The following is a 22,270-nucleotide window of genomic DNA, read 5'->3' as shown; positions in this document are numbered from 1 at the left end:
TCCTCTGGGATACATCAAAGAATTATTATTATTTTCTTAAAATGTTTTTTATTACATTAAAAAAAAAAAAATTATTTAGCCTTTTATTTATTTTCAAACATTTAGTTTTATTTTAATCAGGACTGACAGAAAAAAAACCTGAATCTTTATTATTTTAAGCTACTGACACCTCAGTTTTTTAATGGTTTACTTCAGTTTTAATTGCAGCTAAAATTACTATTAATAATAATAATAATAGTAATAATAATAATAATAATGAGTTTATTTTATATAATGCATTGGGTGATTAAATTAGTGATTATATAAATTTTGTGCACTTGTTATTTACATGAATGTAAATTAATTAAATTTTCACAATAGTATCATAACACTTATATTAAAGGCATTTAAATATAATTTATTGATCTAAACTGATGGCATTTAAATGCTTAGTTTTATGATTTTTAACACATTTTTATTTTAGTTGTAATGTTATTGCGGTTCTTTAACAGAATAAATAAATCCATCCTATTTGACCAGTATTTACCACGATTTTTCTAATATCTTGGTAAAAATGGTATAGCTTTATATGTTAAAAGGTAAACACTCAAGTTTGTTTCTCTCCGCGTTTCCTTTACGTCAGTTACAGAGATCATTGGTTGAAACGTAAAGAAAAAAGAAGTACAAATTTGCGTACATTTCCACAGCAAAATTACACGAATGGCCTGAATATTACCACAGATTATAAGAAAAGCCACAGCAAACAAATAATAATTTATAGCTAAATCTTGGAGGAACTGCGACATACAGTAACGTTACCTTTATTAAATAAAGTGTGATAAGACAAAATTAAAGTATTTGTTTGGATGTTTTTTACATATCTGACTCGAAATACAGTTATTAGTTATGAACCCCAAATCTCTATATTTACAGTATATACAGCATATATACCACAGTATCCGTGACTCCTCCAGTTGACCAGCACTCCTCTGGCTGCGCACGCGACTGCATAACTGCTCACAGCGTCACACAGACACTCCTGACCATCTGCGCATGCGCACACATCATAGCGGCAGTTCTTCACATACGGCTCAGGGTTCACCATATAATGACAGGGTTCGAACTTCATGGAGAGCAGCACAGCACAGGCCTCTTCTGCAAAACGCACTGCAGACACACATACCAAAACATTAAAATCTTTCCTGCTGGTCTTTGTTGCCCTCTAGTGTTTAGTGCATATGTAAACAGTACATTGCATTATATACACATACAGTTAAAGTCAGAATTATTAGCCCTCCTGAATTTTTTTTAACTTAATTTCTGTTTAACATTAACTGTTTAATCTTAATGCTTAACATTATAGTTTTAATAATTTCTTTTATCTTTGCCATGATGACAGTGAATAATATTTCACTAGATATTTTTCAAGATTCTAGTATTGAGAATAAAGACATAACAAGGTTAATTAAAGTAGGTTAGCTAGGCAAGTTAGGGTAATTAGGCAAGTTATTGTATGATAGATGTTCTGTAAACAATCAAAAAAGAAATTGCTTAAGGGGGCTAATATTTTTGACCTTAAAATGGTTAAAATGAGAATAAAAACTGCTTTTATTTCTGCCGAAATAAAACAAATAAGACTTTCTCCAGAAGAAAAAATATTATGGGAAATACTGTGAACAATTCCTCGCTCTGTTAATGTTGAATGTTTGTTCACGTTGTGGCATGTGTGTGTGTCTGTACCTCTCTTTGGGTTTAAGCTGCAGGGATCAGAGTTTTGCATCTGCACATCATCACAGTCTGCGTTCATCTTCCACGAGTTGCCGAATGCCTCCACGCGTGTCTCCACCAGCCCGCCCACTGTTAAGAAGTCGTCTCCCTGGTTACCATTGTAATTACCACACAAGCCGCACATTTGCCCAGCATAGGCTGGTTTTAGCTGCAAATACACACACACACACACACACACACACACACACACACACACACACATATGCTCACATTTCAGTTTGCAGCGATAGAATATTTGAAACGTTCAACATTTTGTAGACAGGCTCTGTTGTGTATTTATGTGCATGAGAATTGTTTGTGCTTTATGTCTGAAACTCCCAGCATTCTCAGAACACACCACATCAGATCCAGCTAAATCCAGTTTAATGTGTAAAGGAGTGGGTGAAGCTGTTTATTAGCAAAATCAAGTTGGTTCAAGTGGTTGAATTCAAAATTCCTTTATCGTTTAGAATGTTGAATTATTTTTAATAGAAACTAATGACTATAATACATTCCCATAATTTAAAGAAGACATCATGAAAATAATGTCAATCAGTGTAACTATACTGTATAAACAGCAATAAAAAGTCTTGTCACACAAGATTTTTAAATCATATTGCTAGTGATGTGCACCACTTTTTTACCCCTTAAGATGCTTGAAAGCCCTATTTAATATTTTTAAATTAATAATGGAAAGAAAAAATTTTGGAACTGAATATTTACACTAACCGGCCACTTTATTAGGTACATCTGCCCAACTGCTCGTTAACTCACTTTTCTAATCAGCCAATCACATGGCAGCAACTTAATGCATTTAGGCATGTAGACATGGTCAAGATGATCTGCTGCAGTTCAAACCGAGCATTAGAATGGGGAAGAAAGGTGATTTAAGTAACTTTGAATGTGGCATGGTTGTTGGTGCCAGACGGGCTGGTCTGAGTATTTCAGAAACTGCTGATCTACTGGGATTTTCAGAGGAGAATGGCCAGAATGGTTTCAGCCGATAGAAAGGCAACAGTAACTCAAATAACCACTCGCTACTACCGAGGTATGCAGAAGAGCATCTCTGAATGCACAACACGTCCAACCTTAAGGTGAATGGGCTACAGCAAAACCACACCGGGTGCCACTACTGACAGCTAAGAACAGGAAACTGAGGCTACAGTTCACACAGGCTCACCAAAATTTGACAATAGAAGATTGGAAAAACATTGCCTGGTCTGATGGGTCTCGATTTCTGCGGTGACATTCAGGTGGTAGGGTCAGAATTTGGCGTTAACAACATAAAAGCATGGATCCATCCTGCCTTGTATCAGTGGTTCAGGCTGCTGGTGGTGGTGTAATAGTGTGGGGGATATTTTTTTTGGCACACTTTGGGCCCATCAGTACCAATTGAGCATTGTGTCAACAGCACAGCCTACCTGAATATTGTTGCTGTCCATCCCTTTATGACCACAGTGTACCCATCTTCTGATGGCTATTTCCAGCAGGATAAAGCACCATGTCATAAAGCGTGAATCATCTTAGACTGGTTTCTTGAACAAGACAATGAGTTCACTGTACTCAAATGGCCTCCACAATCATCAGATGTCAATCCAAAAGAGCTCCTTGGGGATGTGGTGGATTGGGAGATTAGCATCATGGATGTGCAGCCGACAAATCTGCAGCAACTGCGTGATGCTATCATGGTTATATGAAGTAAAATCTCTGAGGAATATTTCCAGTACCTTGTTAAATTTATGCCACAAAGTATTAAGGCAGTTCTGGAGGCAAAATGGGGTCCAACCCGGTACTAGTAAGGTGTACCTAATAAAGTGGCCAGTAAGTGTATATGTTATAAAATATTATACAAAAAAAAAAGAATATCTAAAAAATAATTATATATGGGAATAATTTTTAGTTTTGATTTAGTTTTTTAGATTTTTATAGCTTTAACTAATTTAATAATTACAAAGTTTTGTAATTTTCTAAAGTTTTTCTGTAAACATTGAGCTATTATTTAGATTGGCTTTAAAGGGATAGTTCACCCAAAAATTTAAATGTTGTCGTTTACTCACCCTTATTCGAAACCTATTTGAGTTTCTTTCTTCTGTTAAACACATTATGAAGAATGTTGCTGGTTGCTGGCTTACAAAATATTTTGTGTCCTACAATGAAGGTCAGTGGGTGCCAGAAACCAGCATTCTTCAAAATATCTTATTTTGTGCTTAACAGCAGAAAGAGACCAGAAAAAGGTTTTAAAAACTACACAATGGAGATTAAATAATGAGGTCATTTTCATTTCTTGGTGAACTAACCCCTTAAACTTGACCGAGTTAAGCTTCCAAAGCCTGTTTTTTTAACAGGCCACATTTACCCTGAGCAAAACACGTCCTCTGCCGTCCCAATCCAGATGTAAATCATGTCCATAACGCAGTCTCACAGATGACAACACGGTATTCTGGATTCTCAGGGGACCTACAAACACACAAACACTTATTCTCATTACATAACATCTAAATAATTCAGCAGTGTGAATTATGTATGCATTATTGCATGTTGACAAACCATTAATTAAGGGTGTTTGCACATCCATTCCATCAACAGAGACCACTCCCCCATGTTTAAGGTGAACCGTCTGATTGGCCAGATCCTTGAACCTCAGTGTTATTGAGCGTGTGCAGATGGCATCTTGATCATCAGCACACTTTGTACAGGGATGCACAAACATAAGCACAACCAAACTACCAAAAAACAAATACGACAGTGTGATGAAAGAAACTGACCTGTGCAGTCTCAATGACGGCAGAAAAAGAGTTGCTCTGGCAGTCTTTAGCAAGCAGATAGTGACAAATCCCACTGAAGGTGAAGAATTTGTTGTCAAAGGTCTTATAATGCGACTGTCCTGTCACCAAACACTCACCTATAGATAGAAAGAGGACAAAATGAATCAGAATTTTTTATTTAAAATATTACTCCCCCCCCCCCCCAAAGTTCCCATGAAGTTGTTAGAAATGTCAATTTTCAATTCAAAGTTTAACGTAATCTCAACTCAAACGTGAAGAGCCTAATAAATATAATAGATTTCACTGGAGAGCTAATGATTTTGGCTTCAACTGTAAATATTTGCTTACCAGGACATCCTTCATTAGTGCATTCCCATGATCCATGCCGACAGACGCTGAAAGTTAAAGTGATTTTAAGTGATTGTCACACATATTTGAATCTACTGTTCTTTTACTGTATGTTTGTGTTACAGTGTCTCACCATGTGTTGCAGTCCTGAGATATGTAGGAGGCAGGAGGGTATCGCCGTCCCGCATGCGTGCAGGAGCACTGAGACACGTCAACACAGCGATCGCCATCCAGCACCTTCCCCGCTGACAAACACATTCACACATTCATCACTGAGCAGGAAGAGGTAGGCTACAAAAATAACCAGTCATGCTGAGCATCTTTTGCATTCCCAGATAGCACACAAACGACTGCGAGATTTAAAAGATTTTTTGGTCTGGAAAGAGCTGCTCTGTTCACAAGTCTGATAAAGGTCTTTAAAAGGTTTGCTGTACTATTTTTAAGCATAGTTAAGACATATTTTGAATGTCTATTTAACGTCTGAAACTAGATGTCTAATAGACATTTTGCAGTTGAGCCAACACTCTAATAATAAATGTGTCTCCCATATGTATTGCTTAGTCTGGAAAATATCTGCTGTGTTCAAATGTCTGATGAACGTCTTTTAAGGATCTTAAATACATATCCTAAATGTTTATTTAAAGTCTGAAAATAGATTTCTAATAGACATTTTGCGTTATGTCTAATAGGCAGATGTCTAATAGACATTATGTCTTCCATATATAAACACAAACATCAAAAAGACATCTCAGGGACATCAAATAGACATCAGGGTCCCAGAAAGCACTTATACATCATGTACTTATACATAAGATGTATTTAAAAGTTTTTTTTTGGTCTGGAAAGAGCTGCTGTTTTTACAGGTCTGATAAAGGTCTTTAAAAGGTCTGCCTTTAAAAGACCTATTTTAAATGTCTTTTTAATGTCTGAAATTAAATATCTAATAGATGTTTTGCAGTTGAGCAAATGCTCTAATAATAAATGGCTCTTTCATATGTAAACACAAACGTCAAATAGACATCTCAGGGACATCAAATAGACATAAGGGTCCAAAAGAGCACACTTGCATCAGCAATATGCATGGTGGTTTGGTCTGGAAAACATCTGCTGTGTTCAAATGTCAGATAAACACATAATCGTCTTTAAAACACCTTAAATACATATTGTAAACACCTACTGAACATCTGAAACTAGATGTCTAATAGATATTTTGGAGTTGAGCAATGTCTCTAATAATAAATGTCTCTTCCATATATAAACACAAACATCAAATAGACATCTCAGGAACATCAAATAGACATCAGGGTCCCAGAAAGGACATTTACATTTGCAGGATGTATTTTGAAGATTGTCTGGTCTGGAAAACAACTGATGTGTTCACAGGTCTGAAAAGGTCTTTAAAAGGTCTGTTGTACTAATTTTAAACATATTAAACACTAAATGTCTATTTAACGTCTCAAACTAGATATCTAATAGATGTTTTGCAGTTGAGCAAAGTCTATATTAATAATTGTGTCTTCCATATGTAAACACAAACATCAAATAGGCATCTCAGGGACATCAAATAGACATCAGGGTCCACAAGAGCACACATACATCTGAAAGATGTATTTTAAAGATTGTTTGGTTTGGGAAAAATCTGCTGTGTTTAAATTTCTTATAAACGTCTTTAAAACATCTTAAATACATATTCTAACCATCTATTAAACATCTGAAACTAGATGTCTAACATACGTTTTGGAGTTGAGCAAACTCTCCAATATTAAATATGTCTTCCATATGTAAACACAAACCTCAAATAGACATCTCAGTGACATTAAATAGACATCAAGGTCCCAGAAAGGACATATACGTCTGCAGGATGTATTTTTAAGATTGTTAGGTCTGGAAAACATCTGATGTGTTCACAGGTCTGATAAAGGTCTTTAAAAGATCTGCTGTACCCATTTTAAACATATTAAAGACATATTCTAAAGGTCTTTTTAATGTCTAAAAGTAGATGTCTAATAAACGTGTTCCAGTTTAGCAAATGCTCTAATAAATATGTCTTTTATATGTAAACACATAAATAGACATCTCAGGAACATCAAATAGACATCAAGGTTATATCAGCAAGATGTATTTTAAAGATTGTTTGGTCTGGAAAACATCTGTTGTGGTTAAATTTCAGATAAACACCTTGAAAACATCTTAAATACATATTCCTAACATCTATTGAACAACTAAAACTAGACGTCTATAACAGATGTTTTGGAGTTAAGCAAAGTCTTTAATAATCAATGTGTCCTTCATATGTAAACACAAACATCAACCAGACATCAGGAGAAAAAAAGAGCACCAATACGTCCACAGGATGTATTTTAAAGACTGTTTGGTTTAAAAACATCTGATGTGTTCATAGGTCTGATAAACATCTTTCAAACATCTTAAATACATATTCTAAATGTCTATTTAACCTCACAAAAAAGACATCTAATATATGTTTCAGGATGAGCAAACACTATAAAAAAAAACATGTGTTCCAGATGTAAACACAAACATCAAATAGACGTTTCTGAGGTGTAGATCACAGAAATGAATTATATTTATAAAATGACTTGTTTCTATGGCAGAATTTTTATGTTTTATTAAATTAGACGTCACGGTAGATTTAAACTTGGAAAGGTTGGCGAAGACTTGGTGTTTTTAAAAGTAGCCTGTTTATTTTAGTTAAACTTCCTATGTAGGATCATTATTATAGTAATTACAAAACAATTATGCATATTTATATCTACATATCACTATTTATAGGTTAATGTTGCTTTGCAATTAAATGTGCAGTTACATTGAAATAAAGACACTGTCAAATAAAGAATAATTAGTAAAAACCTGCATGACATGAGAGAGGTCATAAAAAGTATGTGTAGACTAAGTGAAGTATTTCTTTCACCTGGGCAGATGCAGCCGTCGACACACTCCTCTTTGCAGACCTCCTGTATGTTCACATTCTGACAGGAAGTGGAGCAGGTCGGGGTGCAGTCGCTGTACTCCATGCCAACAGGACACTTAGGGGCTGAGCAAACAGAAATGTACAGTATGTGAAGTTAGTAAATAATATAAGATTTAAAGTATTTACGCCATTTCAGATGCGTCTTCTGCTTAACAAGGCCACATTTATTTGGTCAAAAATACATTTTGCAAAAAGATATGTACAACTTACTGTTGTGATTTAAACAAAATTTTGTTTCAAAATTTTCAAGAAACATTTATTATAGAAATATATGTAAAATTTTAGCTAAAGTACAGAAGTTCAAAATATCGTTCATTGTTTACACTTTTAAATAAAGACACATAAATTAATTAAAAGTAAATGTAACAATTTTTATAATGTTAGTTTTTTTTAAATGCTGTTATTTTTATTTTTAATTTTAATTTTTTTAATTAAAAATTAATAAACATGATTTAATTATAATTTATATTAGAAAAATCCATATTAGAATGATTATTTGAAGAATGTTTTCTGATTTCTGGACGTGACAAAAGATTGGAAAATTACACTCACCGGCCACTTTATTAGGTACACCTTACTTGTACTGGTTTGGACCTCATTTTGAATTCAGAACTGCCTAATCCCTTAATGCCTTAAGGTACTGGTTTGGTACAGTTGCAGCGGATTTGTTGGCTGCACATCCATGATGTAAATCTCCCGTTTCATTACATCCCAAAGGTGCTTTATTGGATCGAGATCTGTTGACTGTGGAGGCCATTTAAGTTCAGTGAACTCATTGTCATGTTCAAGAAATCAGTCTGAGATGATTCAAGCTTAATGGCATGATGCGATATCTTGCTGGAAGTAGCCATCAGAAGATGGGTACACTGTGGTCATGAAGGTATGGACATGGTCAGCAACAATACTCAGGTAGACTGTGGCATTGCCATGATGCTCAATTTGTACTAATGGGCTCAAAGTGTGCCAAGAAAATATATCCCACACCATTACACCACCACCAGCAGCCTGAACCGTTGATACAAAGCAGGATTGATCCATGCATTCATGTTGTTAATGTGAAATTCTGATTTCTGAGCCTACCATACAAATGTCGCAGCAGAAATGGAAACTCATCAGACCAGGCAACGTTTTTCCAATCTTCTGTTGTCCAATTTTGGTGAGCCTGTGCAAATTGTAGCCTCAGTTTCCTGTTCTTAGCTGACAGGAGTGGCACCCACTGTGGTCTTCTGCTGCTGTAGCCCATCTGCCTCAAGGTTGGACGTGTTGTGTGTTCAGAGATGCTCTTCTGCAGACCTCGGTAGTAGCGAGTGGTTATTTGAGTTACTGTTGCCTTTCTATCAGCTCAAACCAGTCTGGCCATTCTCCTCTGACCTCTGGCATCAACAAGGCATTTGTGCCCACAGAACTGCTGCTTACTGGATATTTTCTTTTTTTCAGACCATTCTCTGTAAACCCTAGAGATGGTTGTGCATGAAAATCCCAGTAGATCAGCAGTTTTTGAAATACTCTGACCAGCCGGTCTGGCACCAACAACCATGCCACGTTCAAAGTCACTTAAATCCCCTTTCTTCCCTATTCTGATGCTCGGTTTGAACTGCCGCAGATCGTCTTGTCTACTTGCCTAAATGCATTGAGTTCCTGCCATTTAATTGGCGGATTAAAAACAGGTGTTGATGAGCAGTTGGAAAGGTGTACCTAATAAAGTGGCCGGTGATTGTATGTGAAACATTCAGCTTTGTGTCAAACACAAACACACACACACACACACACACACACACACACACACACACACACATATTAATATATATATATATATATATATATATATATATATATATATATATATATATATATATATATATATATATATATATATATATATATATATATATATATATATATAATAATTTACATATACACATGAAAATAAACACATATGCATTACTCACAGCACTGGCTCTGTGTGTGCCAGTTGGACAGTGTAATGCCTCGACTGGCACAGGCTCGGCTGTATTCCAGCATGGCCTGACACACACACTCCTTTCCGGCACTGCAGTGGCACACATCAGACTCACAGACGGACACAAACGCAGCTGGATCCACCAGATGAGCACAGTGCATGAAGAGTACAGAGCTGCGCATAGACTCACATGCAGACATCTGATCCTGAAACACACATGCACACACACACACACACATTCAGAAATATCTCACATACAGTACAGTAGAGGAGTGTGTATGATGAGATGAGGCTGTTTTTGTGTTGCAGGTGAGCGTCTGACTTTGGTTGATTCTCCAGTGCTGTTGCAGCTTTGAGATGGTGGAAGCACACGTTTACAGGGTTCATCTGCTCCTTTCATGGCCCATGAGTTCGCAAAGTCGTAAGGATCATCTGTCAAAAAACCTGAACACACACACACACATATACGATACACATTAAAAATTGCCTCTGATTTCAACACTCAAAACCTGTAAAAATGCTTAAGATGGAAACTAACTTTCCTAATATTCCTTGCATGACACTTCACCTTTTATGATTTTTTGTTGACATTAAGCACATTAAAGTTATTCATTTATTAATTTTCTTGCGGCTTAGTCCCTTTATTAATCAAAGGTCACCACAGCGGAATGAACCACCAACTTATCCAGCATATGTTTTACACAGCAGACGCCCTTCCATCCATCCACAGTCATTCACACACATACACTTCAGCCAATTAAGCTTATTTAATTCATCTATACCGCATGTCTTTGGACTGTGGGGGAAACCGGAGCACCCGGAGGAAACCCATGCCAACACGGGGAGAACATGCAAACTCCAGCCAGGACTTGAACCAGCAACCTTCTTCTGCTAACCACTGAGCCACCGTGTTGCCCCTACATTAGAGTTATGTTACATCTAATATTGCTAAATAATGTTTATTGGATTACTTTAGAGTCATGTGTGTTACTGTACATCGTAGTGTTTTTTAGTTGTGTGAATGATACTGTGCAACTTTTCGCCAACCTGATTTCACCAAGTAGGACATGTTCCTGCAATAACATCTGTGTTGATCCTGGAACGACATTCCAATCAGCCAATCAGAATTAAGGGATATGTTTACTGTTAATGTTAAGTGTAGGTTTACGGTTAGGATTATGCACATCTACATGATTGTTATCCAACTATTATTCCCTCTGGTTTTGGGAATAATTTACAGTTATGGTTGGGTTTAGGGGTAGGGAATAGGTATGGATTAAATTTTTTTTTAACAAAAATGATGTTCCGGGATCGACACAGATGGTTATCCAGGATTGCATTGTGGCAAAATCATGACGTGCAAGCAACTTCTATATATTAGTATGTTTTTGGGATGAGCTTTGGTTCTTTATATTACTTTCCCATCCACACCTGCTTATGGTTGTTTTTGTCTGTGTTTCAAAGTTGTGCAGATGTTAGTTCTTTAAAACATTGGTTTATGACCACAAAAATAGTACAAAATGCGATAACCTATCGTTAAATTAAGAAATGTCGGTAACCACAGCTGTCGTTTTTTTATCGTAAATTTTACAGATTGTTTTTTACAGTGTGTAAAAATATGTTGAGAACATGGTCTGCTCATTTTTTTTAGGAAATTTGTCTGCATATATGCTTTATTATTATTTTTTATTATTAGTAGTAGTAGTAGTAGTAGTAGTAGTATTTCAAAGAGACACTGCCTTTGTGACTACAAATGCTACAATGCCTCCACACTTGCTAGTTTTAATGTATACTTGTATTTTATTGCATGTTTGATTTCTCTGTTGTTGTAGCGCTTTGGGTTTTAGAAAAGTGCATTATAAATAAAATCTATTATTATTATTATTATTATCATTATTATTATTATTATTATTATTATTATTATTATTACAAGTTAAAAGTTACAAATCACAATGATTTGACTTAATTTTTAAGTAAAGTAACTAATTGCTTTTTACAGTGTATTAGGGATTATCTTAAGCAGCATAATAATAAGAAAAATATCGGTAACACTTTATTTTAAGGTGTCCTTGTTACACATGTTCCATGTACTGTACTTAATATAGTAAAAGACAATTATATAATAACCTAAACAGAATTCTAACCCTAATCATATAAGTACATGGATAGTTTTACCTTAACAAGGACACCTTAAAATAAAGTGTAATCAAAATGTTTCCTAAAAATCAAATCAGCTTATTAGAATAATTTCTGAATAAACCTATTTTAAATTAAATATTTGAATATTTTATAATACTGTATTTGTCTTGATCATAGTGTGAAAAGTATTTTATTGTCATTTTTAATTATTTTAATAGTGAAATATGAAATTATTATTTGTTTTATTTTATTTATGGTTATTTTAGTAGGGGCAACACGGTGGCGCAGTGGGTAGCACGTTTGCATCACAGTAAGAAGGTCGCTGGTTCGAGCCGAGTTGGCGTTTCTATGTGGAGTATGCATGTTCTCCCCATGTTCGCGTGGGTTTTCTCCGGGCGCTCCGGTTTCCCCCACAAGTCCAAAGACATGCAGTACAAGTGAATTGGGGATGTTAAAATTGACTGTAGTGTATGAGTGTGTGTGTGTGTGTGAATGAGTGTGTATGTGAGTGTGTGTGTTTCCTAGTGATGGGTTGCGGCTGGAAGGGCATCCGCTGTGTGAAAACTTATGCTGGATAAGTTGGCGGTTCATTCCGCTGTGGCGACCCCAGATTAATAAAGGGACTAAGCCGAAAAGAAAATGAATGAATGAATGAATGCTTTTAGTTGTTTTGTGTTTTGATAAATGTGCTGGAAAAGTGCTTCAATGTCATCAAAATAACAAAATCCCTGCTACCGTTCTCACAATTTTTACTTTTTTGTGTATATTTAGGCTGAAACATGACAAGAACACTCTTCACCTGTTCAGATATGTTATCATCTTATCTTTGATTCTTTCTTTGTCTCCTTTTTTTCCCTGCCTCTGTATATCATGCGCACTCATGATAAAGCCTGTGATCTAAATTTAAACCCAGCTGATAAGAGCACCCTCAACTACAAAGGCAGCAATATGGAATGATGACAGGACACACACACACACACACACACAGAGTAAGAGCTCCAACTTTCTAATGTTTTGTCTCCAGGGTGAACATTGACGCCAGTCACTTCCTCAGCTCAGATTAAAACATAAGTATTGCAGGTGAGTACATTAAAAACCAACTAGTAGTTATCATCATACTAAACCAGTTGATTGATTACTTTAAGAATTGCAAACATATTCTGCAAATTTTCTAGCATTCAACTGGCCCTTTAGACCATGCGCCGGACCGTTTTTCTGTGTTTCGCTGGTAATGTCTTTAAATAAATAATTATTTGGGCCTTTTAAATTTTTCATTTATTATTTATGTACAATAATTAAGATGTGAAAAATAATCAACAACGAAAATGTAAATGAAAACTGTAAATAAAAAGGCTTATTTATTGACTGTTTTAGTCCACTTTAAAATAACAAGCACTGTACATCTCACTATATTTAGGCTAAAACACTGCTTTATTTATTTACTCACTTATTTACTTTCTTGTGTATGTATGTATGTTTGTTCTTTCATTTTAGTTGACTTTTATTTCTTTTATTTCTTTTAATTCACTTTCCAAAATGACTCCTCATTGTGCTTAACAAGTTTACAATGATAATAACCCTTTTTAGCAAGTTCTTTAATGATTAATGAAGAAATTATAATGCTTTGTTTCATTATTTCATCTTTCTTTACAAATTGATGAGTATTGACAGCTGTATATTTCTGTTCTCATCCCATCCCTTTGTCCCCCCTGGCACCATAGTCGCAAACTCTTCTTACTGAAAAACACGTTCTTAATCCTTTAGTGCGGTGGCGGTGCCACTCATGGCGGTTATGGTCCTTTTGAAGTGTCACCCACTGTATTTTAATGAGGTATTAATTATTTTAATATTCATTCAGTCGCATATATTTTTAGCACAAAAACAATCAGAGCATTGGATGAAATCAGGTTCAAAATTCTTCTTTTTTTCTTTTTTAAATATTAGAGACAACACTTGTTTTATAGTGGGGATTTGGCAGATCTGTTATAATCACTTCATAACTCAAAAAGTGCAAAGAGACAGAAAACGAATAGTTTTTGTAGAATAAAATGCTGTACATACTCAGACAAATTATGTATGAACAAATTTGTCTGTATAAAGCTTCAGAATATAGGCACTGTATTAATAAAACCGTCATTTAAATTAAACCAGACAGACAAAACTTGATAACGTAAAACTAAAGAAACATTTTAAAGTGTTTTTTATTGAAGTGTATTTTTTCCCACCAGACTGAAAAACACTTCATGAAAACTGGAGTGTTGCTAGGGGTTAATACAAGACTTTTTAACTACTATTAAAATATGTATACTGTATATTGTGATAAATGTCAATACCATACACTACCTTACAAAGCCTTGTCGTCTATCCAAGTTTTAGGAATGGCAAATAATAACTTGCCTTCTAGTTGATCATTTGGTATCAGAAGTGGCTTACGAAAGGTAAATGCCTCTAGATTACGCTTAGTTTACCAAAATAAAATATGATCATCCCTTGATTTTTAACAATTTAATTAGGACAGTAAGGTCCGACTTTGCTTAGACACAAGTCTTGTAACTTACTGATTCCTTGGATTCATCTTCAATACCTCCTCCTCTATTTTAACTTAGACATGCTCAATAACGTTCATTTCTGTTGACTGGGCTGGCCAATCCTGGAGCACATTGACCCTCTTTGCACTATCCTGCTGAAGAATTTGCCCTCTTCTGTGGTTTGTAATGTAATGGACAGCACAAATATCTTGATACCTCAGGCTGTTGATGTTGCCATCCACTCTGCAGATCTCTTGCACAACCCCATTCTGAATGTAACCCCAAACCATGATTTTCCTTCACCAAACTTGACTGATTTCTGTGAGAATTTTGGGTCCATGCTGGTTCCAATAGGTCTTCTGCAGTATTTGTCATTATTGGGATGCAGATCATCAGATGATTCATCAGAAAAATGTACCTTCTGCCACTTTTCCAGTCAAGCTATTATTTTTGCTCTTACAACTGGGATTGATGACAAGACTTTTTTTCAGGTAGTGTTTATGGTTCCTCGCACAGTAAAGGGTTAACAATTTGTCTTTTCTTTGCACAAAGTATCTTTCCTTAATCTGCTTTCTGTGTTTTTACTTATACTGATACACATTTTGAGGAGTGTAGTTGTATCTGACCTTCTTGTGCGCTGTACTCGTCCTCAGCAAGATAGTTGTAGTTCCCACAGAGGCCACATGTTTGGTTGCTGTGACGTTTCTCCAGCGTTAGTTGAATGTTATGTAAGGGATCTATACGGATGGAGAATCCAAACTCTTCGCTCCATAATCGAACGTAGCCCAGTTCATACCCTGCAAACACAGAGCTTGATGCATACGGCAGCGGGAGCCTGAAGCAAACAAAATATCTTTATTTATACAAGCGCTACACAGGTGAAAAGATTAGCAGAGTTGATCATTATAGTAGTGTTTCAGATGATGGAGAGATTGTGACCCAACTAGGCTGTTTAACTGCCTGAACACGAATAAAATTGCGTCAGAGTGATTTTATATACATTGTAATAATGATTAACTACTTAAAAACGTGAGTAAGCCTGCTATTTTTTAAAAACGCGACAAGTGAATAACTTAGAACTGTTAAGATGATGTAACATATTTTTATAATAATGCACAAAGTTCATTTATTTAATCATTCTAAGGCAAGTGGTTTACTCACTTTTTAGGTAAAGTCAAATAATTGCTTTTTACAGTGTAGAAATTGTCTACTTTATTTTTATTTATTTAATGTTAGCAATATTCATTCATTCATTCACTTTCCTTCAGCTTTATTCATCAGGGGTCGCCACAGAGGAATGAACCGCCAACTTATCAAGCCTTTTTTACACAGCGGATACTCTTCCAGCTGTAACCCAGTACTGGTAAACACCCATATTCACACACACCCACACACACATACACACACACACACACACACACACACTAGGGACAATTTAGATTATTCGATTCACCTATAGCGCATGTCTTTGGACTGTAGGGGAAACCAGAGCAACCCTATTGGATTGGATACTTTTCTGCATGTGTTGTAATGAAATTCCAATAGCATTTTGTTTTATATTCTGATTGTGAGATTCATATTGTTCACCTCTCTGCTCCTTGTGACAGCGTTCCATCCACAGAGAGGTGCAGCTCAAACATTTCTCCCAGAAACACAGTCACTCCTTTCCTCTTTCCATGAGAGAAATCACCTAGATGTAAGCACACAGTGGGCATTTATACAAACTTTCTCATGGTTTGTTTAGTTTATGAGAGACTGAGTGCGTGCTTGTTTGTGTGTGTGGATGCTGGAAATCCTAGAAAATGCTTGAATTTTAATCTCCTGTAAGGTTTGAAAAGGGCTTCGATTTTGAAACTGCTTCATATTTTAAATGTGTTGCTTTTGTACTAATTTATCTTGCTAATTAATACTCATTAACTATCTGAATAAAATAAATCAATGTGCTTTTGCACACAATGAAAACTGGAGTCAACAGATCTGCCTTTTTTAAATCAGTGCATTTTAAAATTTAAATAAACCATAAAATTAAGATGAAAGAAGACACATTTAAGATGCAAGTAAATGACATACAATATAGGAGAGTAAATGGCAATAATTCAATGTTGGGCTCAAAATCTTTCCTTAGTAAACTAGACTATAGAATACAATAACAAAAAGCAGCTGATGTGATGAAGTATGTATATTTACACTATTAATTATTTTTATAAATTGCACAGTTTAACTGTAATATGAACTGTATATTACTGTAAGACAGTTATGTAGTATTTTACTGTATTTTAAAGTTGCAACGTTACAATTTTATTATATATTTAAAAGTAAAACTTTACAATACTGTAAATATAAATACAGCAAGATGTGCATGTAAATACAGTATTTTGCTGTAACTGATTTACAGTCAGTTACTGGTGAACCAGTAAGTTACTGTAGATTGTACGGGAAATTATTAATAGCATTAAAATTTATTTTGCCATACTTGCTGGATAGGTTTGAAAATGCACTTGGAAAGTATAAAAATTGCTTGAATTTGAGTTTTGTGTTTTACCCAGTATGGAGAAGCTTCGCTGCCTGCAATCTCCCGCCAGCATGTAGCTGCAGTCGCCAGGGAATTCATAAATCACACCGTCAAATGTGTGTATGTGCTGCCGACTAAACAGACTACAGCGAGCCGAGCCCTCGACCAACAGCAAATCTGCAGGACAAACAGGTAGACAATAGTAAAGGTAATATAGTTTTACATTTGGGGGGTTGAGTTTTTATTTCAGTACTATTTGAAAATGCACAATAAAACTAAAATGTAGTTGTAGCTCATTTGGTTAATGGCTTTAGCTTAGTTTCAGTTTTAATTATAGTTTATAGCAGATTTAACAGAACACATCTAGTGTAGACCAAAGCAAAGGTTAGTGTTACTCTAATAAAAAGGAATATAACTTTGAACAGACGCCATACAAATACAATTTAAACCTAAAAAAATATGAAATTTGTTCATATCATGTTATATAAAATACGAAAATTATATATATGCTGAGCACTGTATATTGCTTACCTAGAGTGTTTACATGGTCATAATACAGCAAGTAGTACAACAAAGGTTTAGTTTGGGCTAGCTTTTGCAGCTGGACATTGCTTTACAATGCCCTTGATGGGTGAACATTAGCCAGTGGGGGAGTGTCTTTTGTCTTTCCAGGGAATTAATTGAGGGAATTATTCATGAATTATTAAATGACCCAAAGTAGACTTTACAAAATGTAAATCATTGTAATGTTTTCTTTGAATGAGAGAACAGAATAAATTTTACATAATTGTGAAGTAATTGTTTTAGCCTACAAGACAAATTACTCAAAGGTCTCTTCAGGCATGTTTAGTGTAGACCCAGTGTGGACCTTATTTAAGCTACATTTTTTCTCCAAAGCCTACTAACCACGCATAATATATATATATATATATATATATATATATATATATATATATATATATATATATATATATATATATATATATATATATATATATATATATATATATATATATATACATACACATATATATCTATATATATATATATATATATATATATATATATATTTTTTTTTTTCTTTCTAAAAAACGCAAGCATGTGCATAAATATTTCTCGCCTATTGTTGTAGCACAGCTTGTGCTGAATACAAATAAAATACATGTAGGCCAATACTATGTAATAAGTAGCTGAAATAAGCACAAATATCAGGGCATGTCAAAACATCTTAAGGGCCCCAAAATCACCTCAGACCCCAGAGGGTTAAAGATTGAATTTTTAACATCCCTATTTTATTTTTGGCAGATGAAGAAAAGATTGAACAAATGTTTTATATTTATATAGAATTGTCAGAAGTTTATCCAGAAGTCATATTTCTTTCTGCCACAAAAATCATTTTATTTTTTTAGTTCGAAGACGTATCATTTATTTTTTGTTTTATTTCAGAGTTTTTTCAGTAACTGTTGTTACTAGTTTCATTTAGTTGCTCATTTATTGTGATTATTTTTATTTCTGTTCACACACTGTACATGTTTTTGACCCATAGTTTTAGTCTTCATTTTCATTCACTTTCATTCATTCAAGTTAAGACATGGCTTTCATTAAAAAATGATTTTGTTTGTTTTGTTAAAAATGCATACATTTGTATTACAATTTAATGTTTAAAGTTTTCTTTTTAAGCATATATTTAAATGTAATATTCCTCTAACTTTGAAGAATGTTGGAAGCTGATTGCCTTTGACTCATAGTATTTTGTTCCAACAATGGAGGTCAGTGTCCTTTAGCATTTCTGTTCAATATATAACAGTCGAGTAAATGGTGTGTAACTTTCCTCCAAAATAATCACATTAAAACAACAGATAGGAAGAAATCTAAACATGTACATCTCTAACCTGACAAATTTAAGATGACAATCCACATGATTCTGCTCCATTTGCAGGCCTCCATCTGATCAAGGAAAGAGAAAAAAATCATAAAAACCTTATAGTGCTGCATTAAAAGGATAGCTCCCCCAAAACTGAGCATCCTGCCACCATTTACTCATCCTCACTTGATCAAAACTCGTTTGAGTTTGGAAAGGATGAAAATTTCTTCACCATTTACTTACACTCAAGTGGTTCTCGACTAAATTTGTTTCTTCTGTTGAACACAAAAGAAGATATTTTACAGAATGTTGAAACACAGCTATGTTTTTTTGTTCCTATGGATGTCAATGGCTACCTTTTTTCTTCAGAATATCTTGTTTTGTGTTCAACAGAAGAAACAAATTCAGTCGATTAGCACTTGAGTGTGAGTAAACGGTGAATGAATTTTCATTTTGGGGTAAACTATCTCTTTAAAAAGACTCAGAGAGCATTTAAAAAGCAATACAATGCAATTTTTAGCCACCTTACCATTTTGTTTCTTTTATGAATTCATTCATTTTCTTTTGGGCTTAGTCTCTTTATTTATCTGGGGTCGCCACAGCAGAATGAACCACCAACTTATCCAGCATAAAGTATGTTTTACGTAGCTAATGCCCTTCTAGCTGCAACCCATTACAGGGAAACATGCATACACACTCATACACTAAGGACAATTTAGTTTACCCAATTCATCTGTACCACATGTCTTTGGACTGTGCGGAAAACTAGAGCCCCTGGAGGAAACCCAAGCGATCACAGGAAGAACATGCAAACACCACACAGATATGCCAACTGACCCAGCCAAGGCTCAAACCAGCAACCCTTCTTGCTGTGAGGCGATTGTGCTACCCACTGCACCACTGTGATACCCATAATTTTGTTTCTTAGAAATATATTAATCTAACGCACAATTTCTGGCAATCAGCATTACAATGAAGTGAGCATGTGAGGGAAAAAATAATAGCTAGAGCCCAAGCAAAAGTTCAGCTGGAAGTGAGAAACAAAGCAGAAATCTCCGAGCACCTACAAATCTGTCAGAGAGTTCAACTATTCTACATAGACAGCACAGGAGCAATATTGTTATTCCTGAGCACAATATAGGGAAGGAGAAAAATGAGCATAATACATTCGCAAACATGGCATATTTCTATTTGTGCATGGTTAAATAGCATCACATAAACCTTAAAGGGTTAGTTCACACAATTTTTTTAAATTAAAGTTTACTCTCCTTTATGAGTTTGTTGAACACAGATACTATGAAGAATGCTGGTTGCTGGCACCTATTGACTATCATTCATAGTAGGGAAATGTAAAAAATTACAACTGAAGTCAATGGTTGCCAGCAGACAGCATTTTTCAAAGTATCTTCTTTTATGTTCAACAGATGAAAGAAACACAAACAGTTTTTGAACAAGTGGAAGATGAGTGAATGATGACAGAAATGTCATATTTAGTTGAACTTTCCCTTTAAATGCAACCTAACACAAAACATTAATTCATATAATTCATCGGATTTACTTAATATTTTAGGGTAGCAATTTATTTATTTAACCAGGAATGTCTCTTCTACCAGGGAGTCCTGGTCAAGACAGGCAGCATAGGACAGAGTTACAAAAAACAAAAAATACATGTCACAACACAGACACACACAAAAATAGTATAAACCATAATCATGTGTTAAAACCTGTGCACTGTTCTAAATTGACAGTCTTTAAAATAGTTTTAAATATATAGCAATAGATGGTACAGATTTCATTTGTAGTATATCTTGAAGCTCATTCCATAAATATGGAGCAAACTTAAAGAAGCAGATCGACCTAACTGTTTGAAAAAATGGCATCTTAGAGTATATCGGCTGAACTATCATAAGTATTTAAACAGTACTCCAACAAACTAGATATCTACTGTAGTAATTTACCAACGAAAGCTTTAAAAATAAAAACTGAGATATGTTGTTTTCTCCTTCACTGTAATGAAGTCCATTCTGTCATTTTATATTAATTACAGTGCTGTGTGCGTGCACTTGAACCAGCGACAAATCTTAAAGCACTGTGATAAACAATATCCAATTTTTAAAAACATTCAGAGGTACGTGCATGTAAAGTATATCTTCTTCATAATCCAATACTGATCGCAACTAAGCGTTTTCAAACTGCAAAGGAGAAACATTTTTTTAAATGCTAAATGTTCGTCTAAGTTTTTTAAAAGGTTATCAATATGAAAACTGTAAGTTAACTTAACATCAAGCCAAACACATAAATATTTATAAGATGCAACTTTTTCAATCTGTGTGCCATTTAAAGTTTTAATTTTAAAATCGTGTATTGATAATATGGACCGTGTAAAAATCATTTATTTAGTTGTTTTTTTTGCATTCAACACTAATTTTAAGCAACTAATAGACATTTGGAATGAATCGAAAGCATTTTGTAAAGAGTCTATTGCCACTTTAATAGATGAAGACATAGTGTAAAAAATTGTGTCGTCTGCATAAAAGTGTACATTTGCCAACTCAACAGCTTTACCAAGTTTATTTATATAAATAAAGAGTAAAATTGGCCCCAAAATTGAACCTTGAGGGACACCTGTCTTTACTGTTAAAGGAGCAAAGATATGATTTTCTATCGAAACACACTGAGTTCTTGCAGTCAAACAGTTATGGAACCATTTCAACACTCTTTTACTAAAGCTTGAACACGCTTACTTATTTAGGCTGAATTTAAACAAACAAATAAAAAAAATTACTAAACTGAATTTGTTTGTTTTAAATTGAGCCCATATAAATTGTTTGCGACAAGTTATCTTAAAATTGAGTAAATCCGAATGAATCACTTTTTCAATGCAGATGCACACAACTTAAGAAGTATCTGAAACTATGCTTATTCAGAAACTATATCGACACCTATTACCTTTGACCTCAGGCCAGCTGTATTTTCCCGCCGACAGATTCTCCGAAGCGGTTTTTCTCGTCCAGCGTCTCACACGTCTGAAGACATGACTGGAGCCCAGTCTTTAAGAAAAGAACCGTTTTTATAAAAGTGAAAGAGGGAGGGATGGTGTGATTTCCGTTTTTCGAACTCATTAACAGAGGACAATAGGAGGAAGTCTGGGCATTAGAGAAACTGAAGGATTAGTCTGGCAGTGAAGACAGATAAGACAAACCAACAGAGGACAGTAGTGCCAAGCCAAACAGCACACACACGCACACAAACCGCAGCACTTTGAGTTATTAATGAAAAAAACTTTGCATGGAAAGAGATATTCAGTGCGTGTTCATGTGAACTCTATGCATTCGTATACTAAGCTCACAATAGAGCTATTGAATGCTTGATTCTGATTGGCCCATGAACATTTCATGCTGTGCAGTTATTTTCTTATA

General features: G+C 34.8%; 2 protein-coding genes across 3 annotated transcripts in view; one reads left to right on the top strand and one right to left on the bottom strand.

The window, feature by feature from the left end:
- vwf (von Willebrand factor) overlaps positions 1-21,898 on the bottom strand; it is an 81,884-nt gene extending 59,986 nt beyond the window's left edge. Inside the window, exons 1-15 of one of the 2 annotated variants that reach the window (XM_002665310.7) lie at positions 21,801-21,898; positions 18,880-18,934; positions 17,018-17,164; positions 16,063-16,165; positions 15,102-15,310; positions 10,131-10,252; positions 9,798-10,014; positions 7,789-7,911; positions 4,993-5,104; positions 4,860-4,906; positions 4,512-4,648; positions 4,294-4,432; positions 4,103-4,203; positions 1,720-1,915; positions 931-1,146 (exon numbers count right to left, since the gene is read on the bottom strand). In XM_002665310.7, the coding sequence (XP_002665356.3) occupies positions 931-1,146; positions 1,720-1,915; positions 4,103-4,203; positions 4,294-4,432; positions 4,512-4,648; positions 4,860-4,906; positions 4,993-5,104; positions 7,789-7,911; positions 9,798-10,014; positions 10,131-10,252; positions 15,102-15,310; positions 16,063-16,165; positions 17,018-17,164; positions 18,880-18,934 (1,924 nt within the window). In that variant the 5' untranslated portion in view covers positions 21,801-21,898. Of the gene's footprint in view, positions 1-930; positions 1,147-1,719; positions 1,916-4,102; positions 4,204-4,293; positions 4,433-4,511; positions 4,649-4,859; positions 4,907-4,992; positions 5,105-7,788; positions 7,912-9,797; positions 10,015-10,130; positions 10,253-15,101; positions 15,311-16,062; positions 16,166-17,017; positions 17,165-18,879; positions 18,935-21,800 lie in introns of those variants that run through there. The other variant, NM_001281989.1, reaches the window with a different exon arrangement.
- Positions 1-22,270, top strand: part of LOC101882393 (uncharacterized) — a 771,022-nt gene that overhangs the window by 469,681 nt on the left and 279,071 nt on the right. The gene's annotated exons all lie outside the window — the stretch shown is intronic.

The sequence above is a fragment of the Danio rerio genome, chromosome 18 (assembly GCF_049306965.1).
Source record: "Danio rerio strain Tuebingen ecotype United States chromosome 18, GRCz12tu, whole genome shotgun sequence".
NCBI classification, from domain to species: domain Eukaryota; kingdom Metazoa; phylum Chordata; class Actinopteri; order Cypriniformes; family Danionidae; genus Danio; species Danio rerio.
The sequence above is the reverse complement of the archived record's forward strand: the minus strand, read 5'-3'. Positions and strand labels throughout refer to the sequence as shown.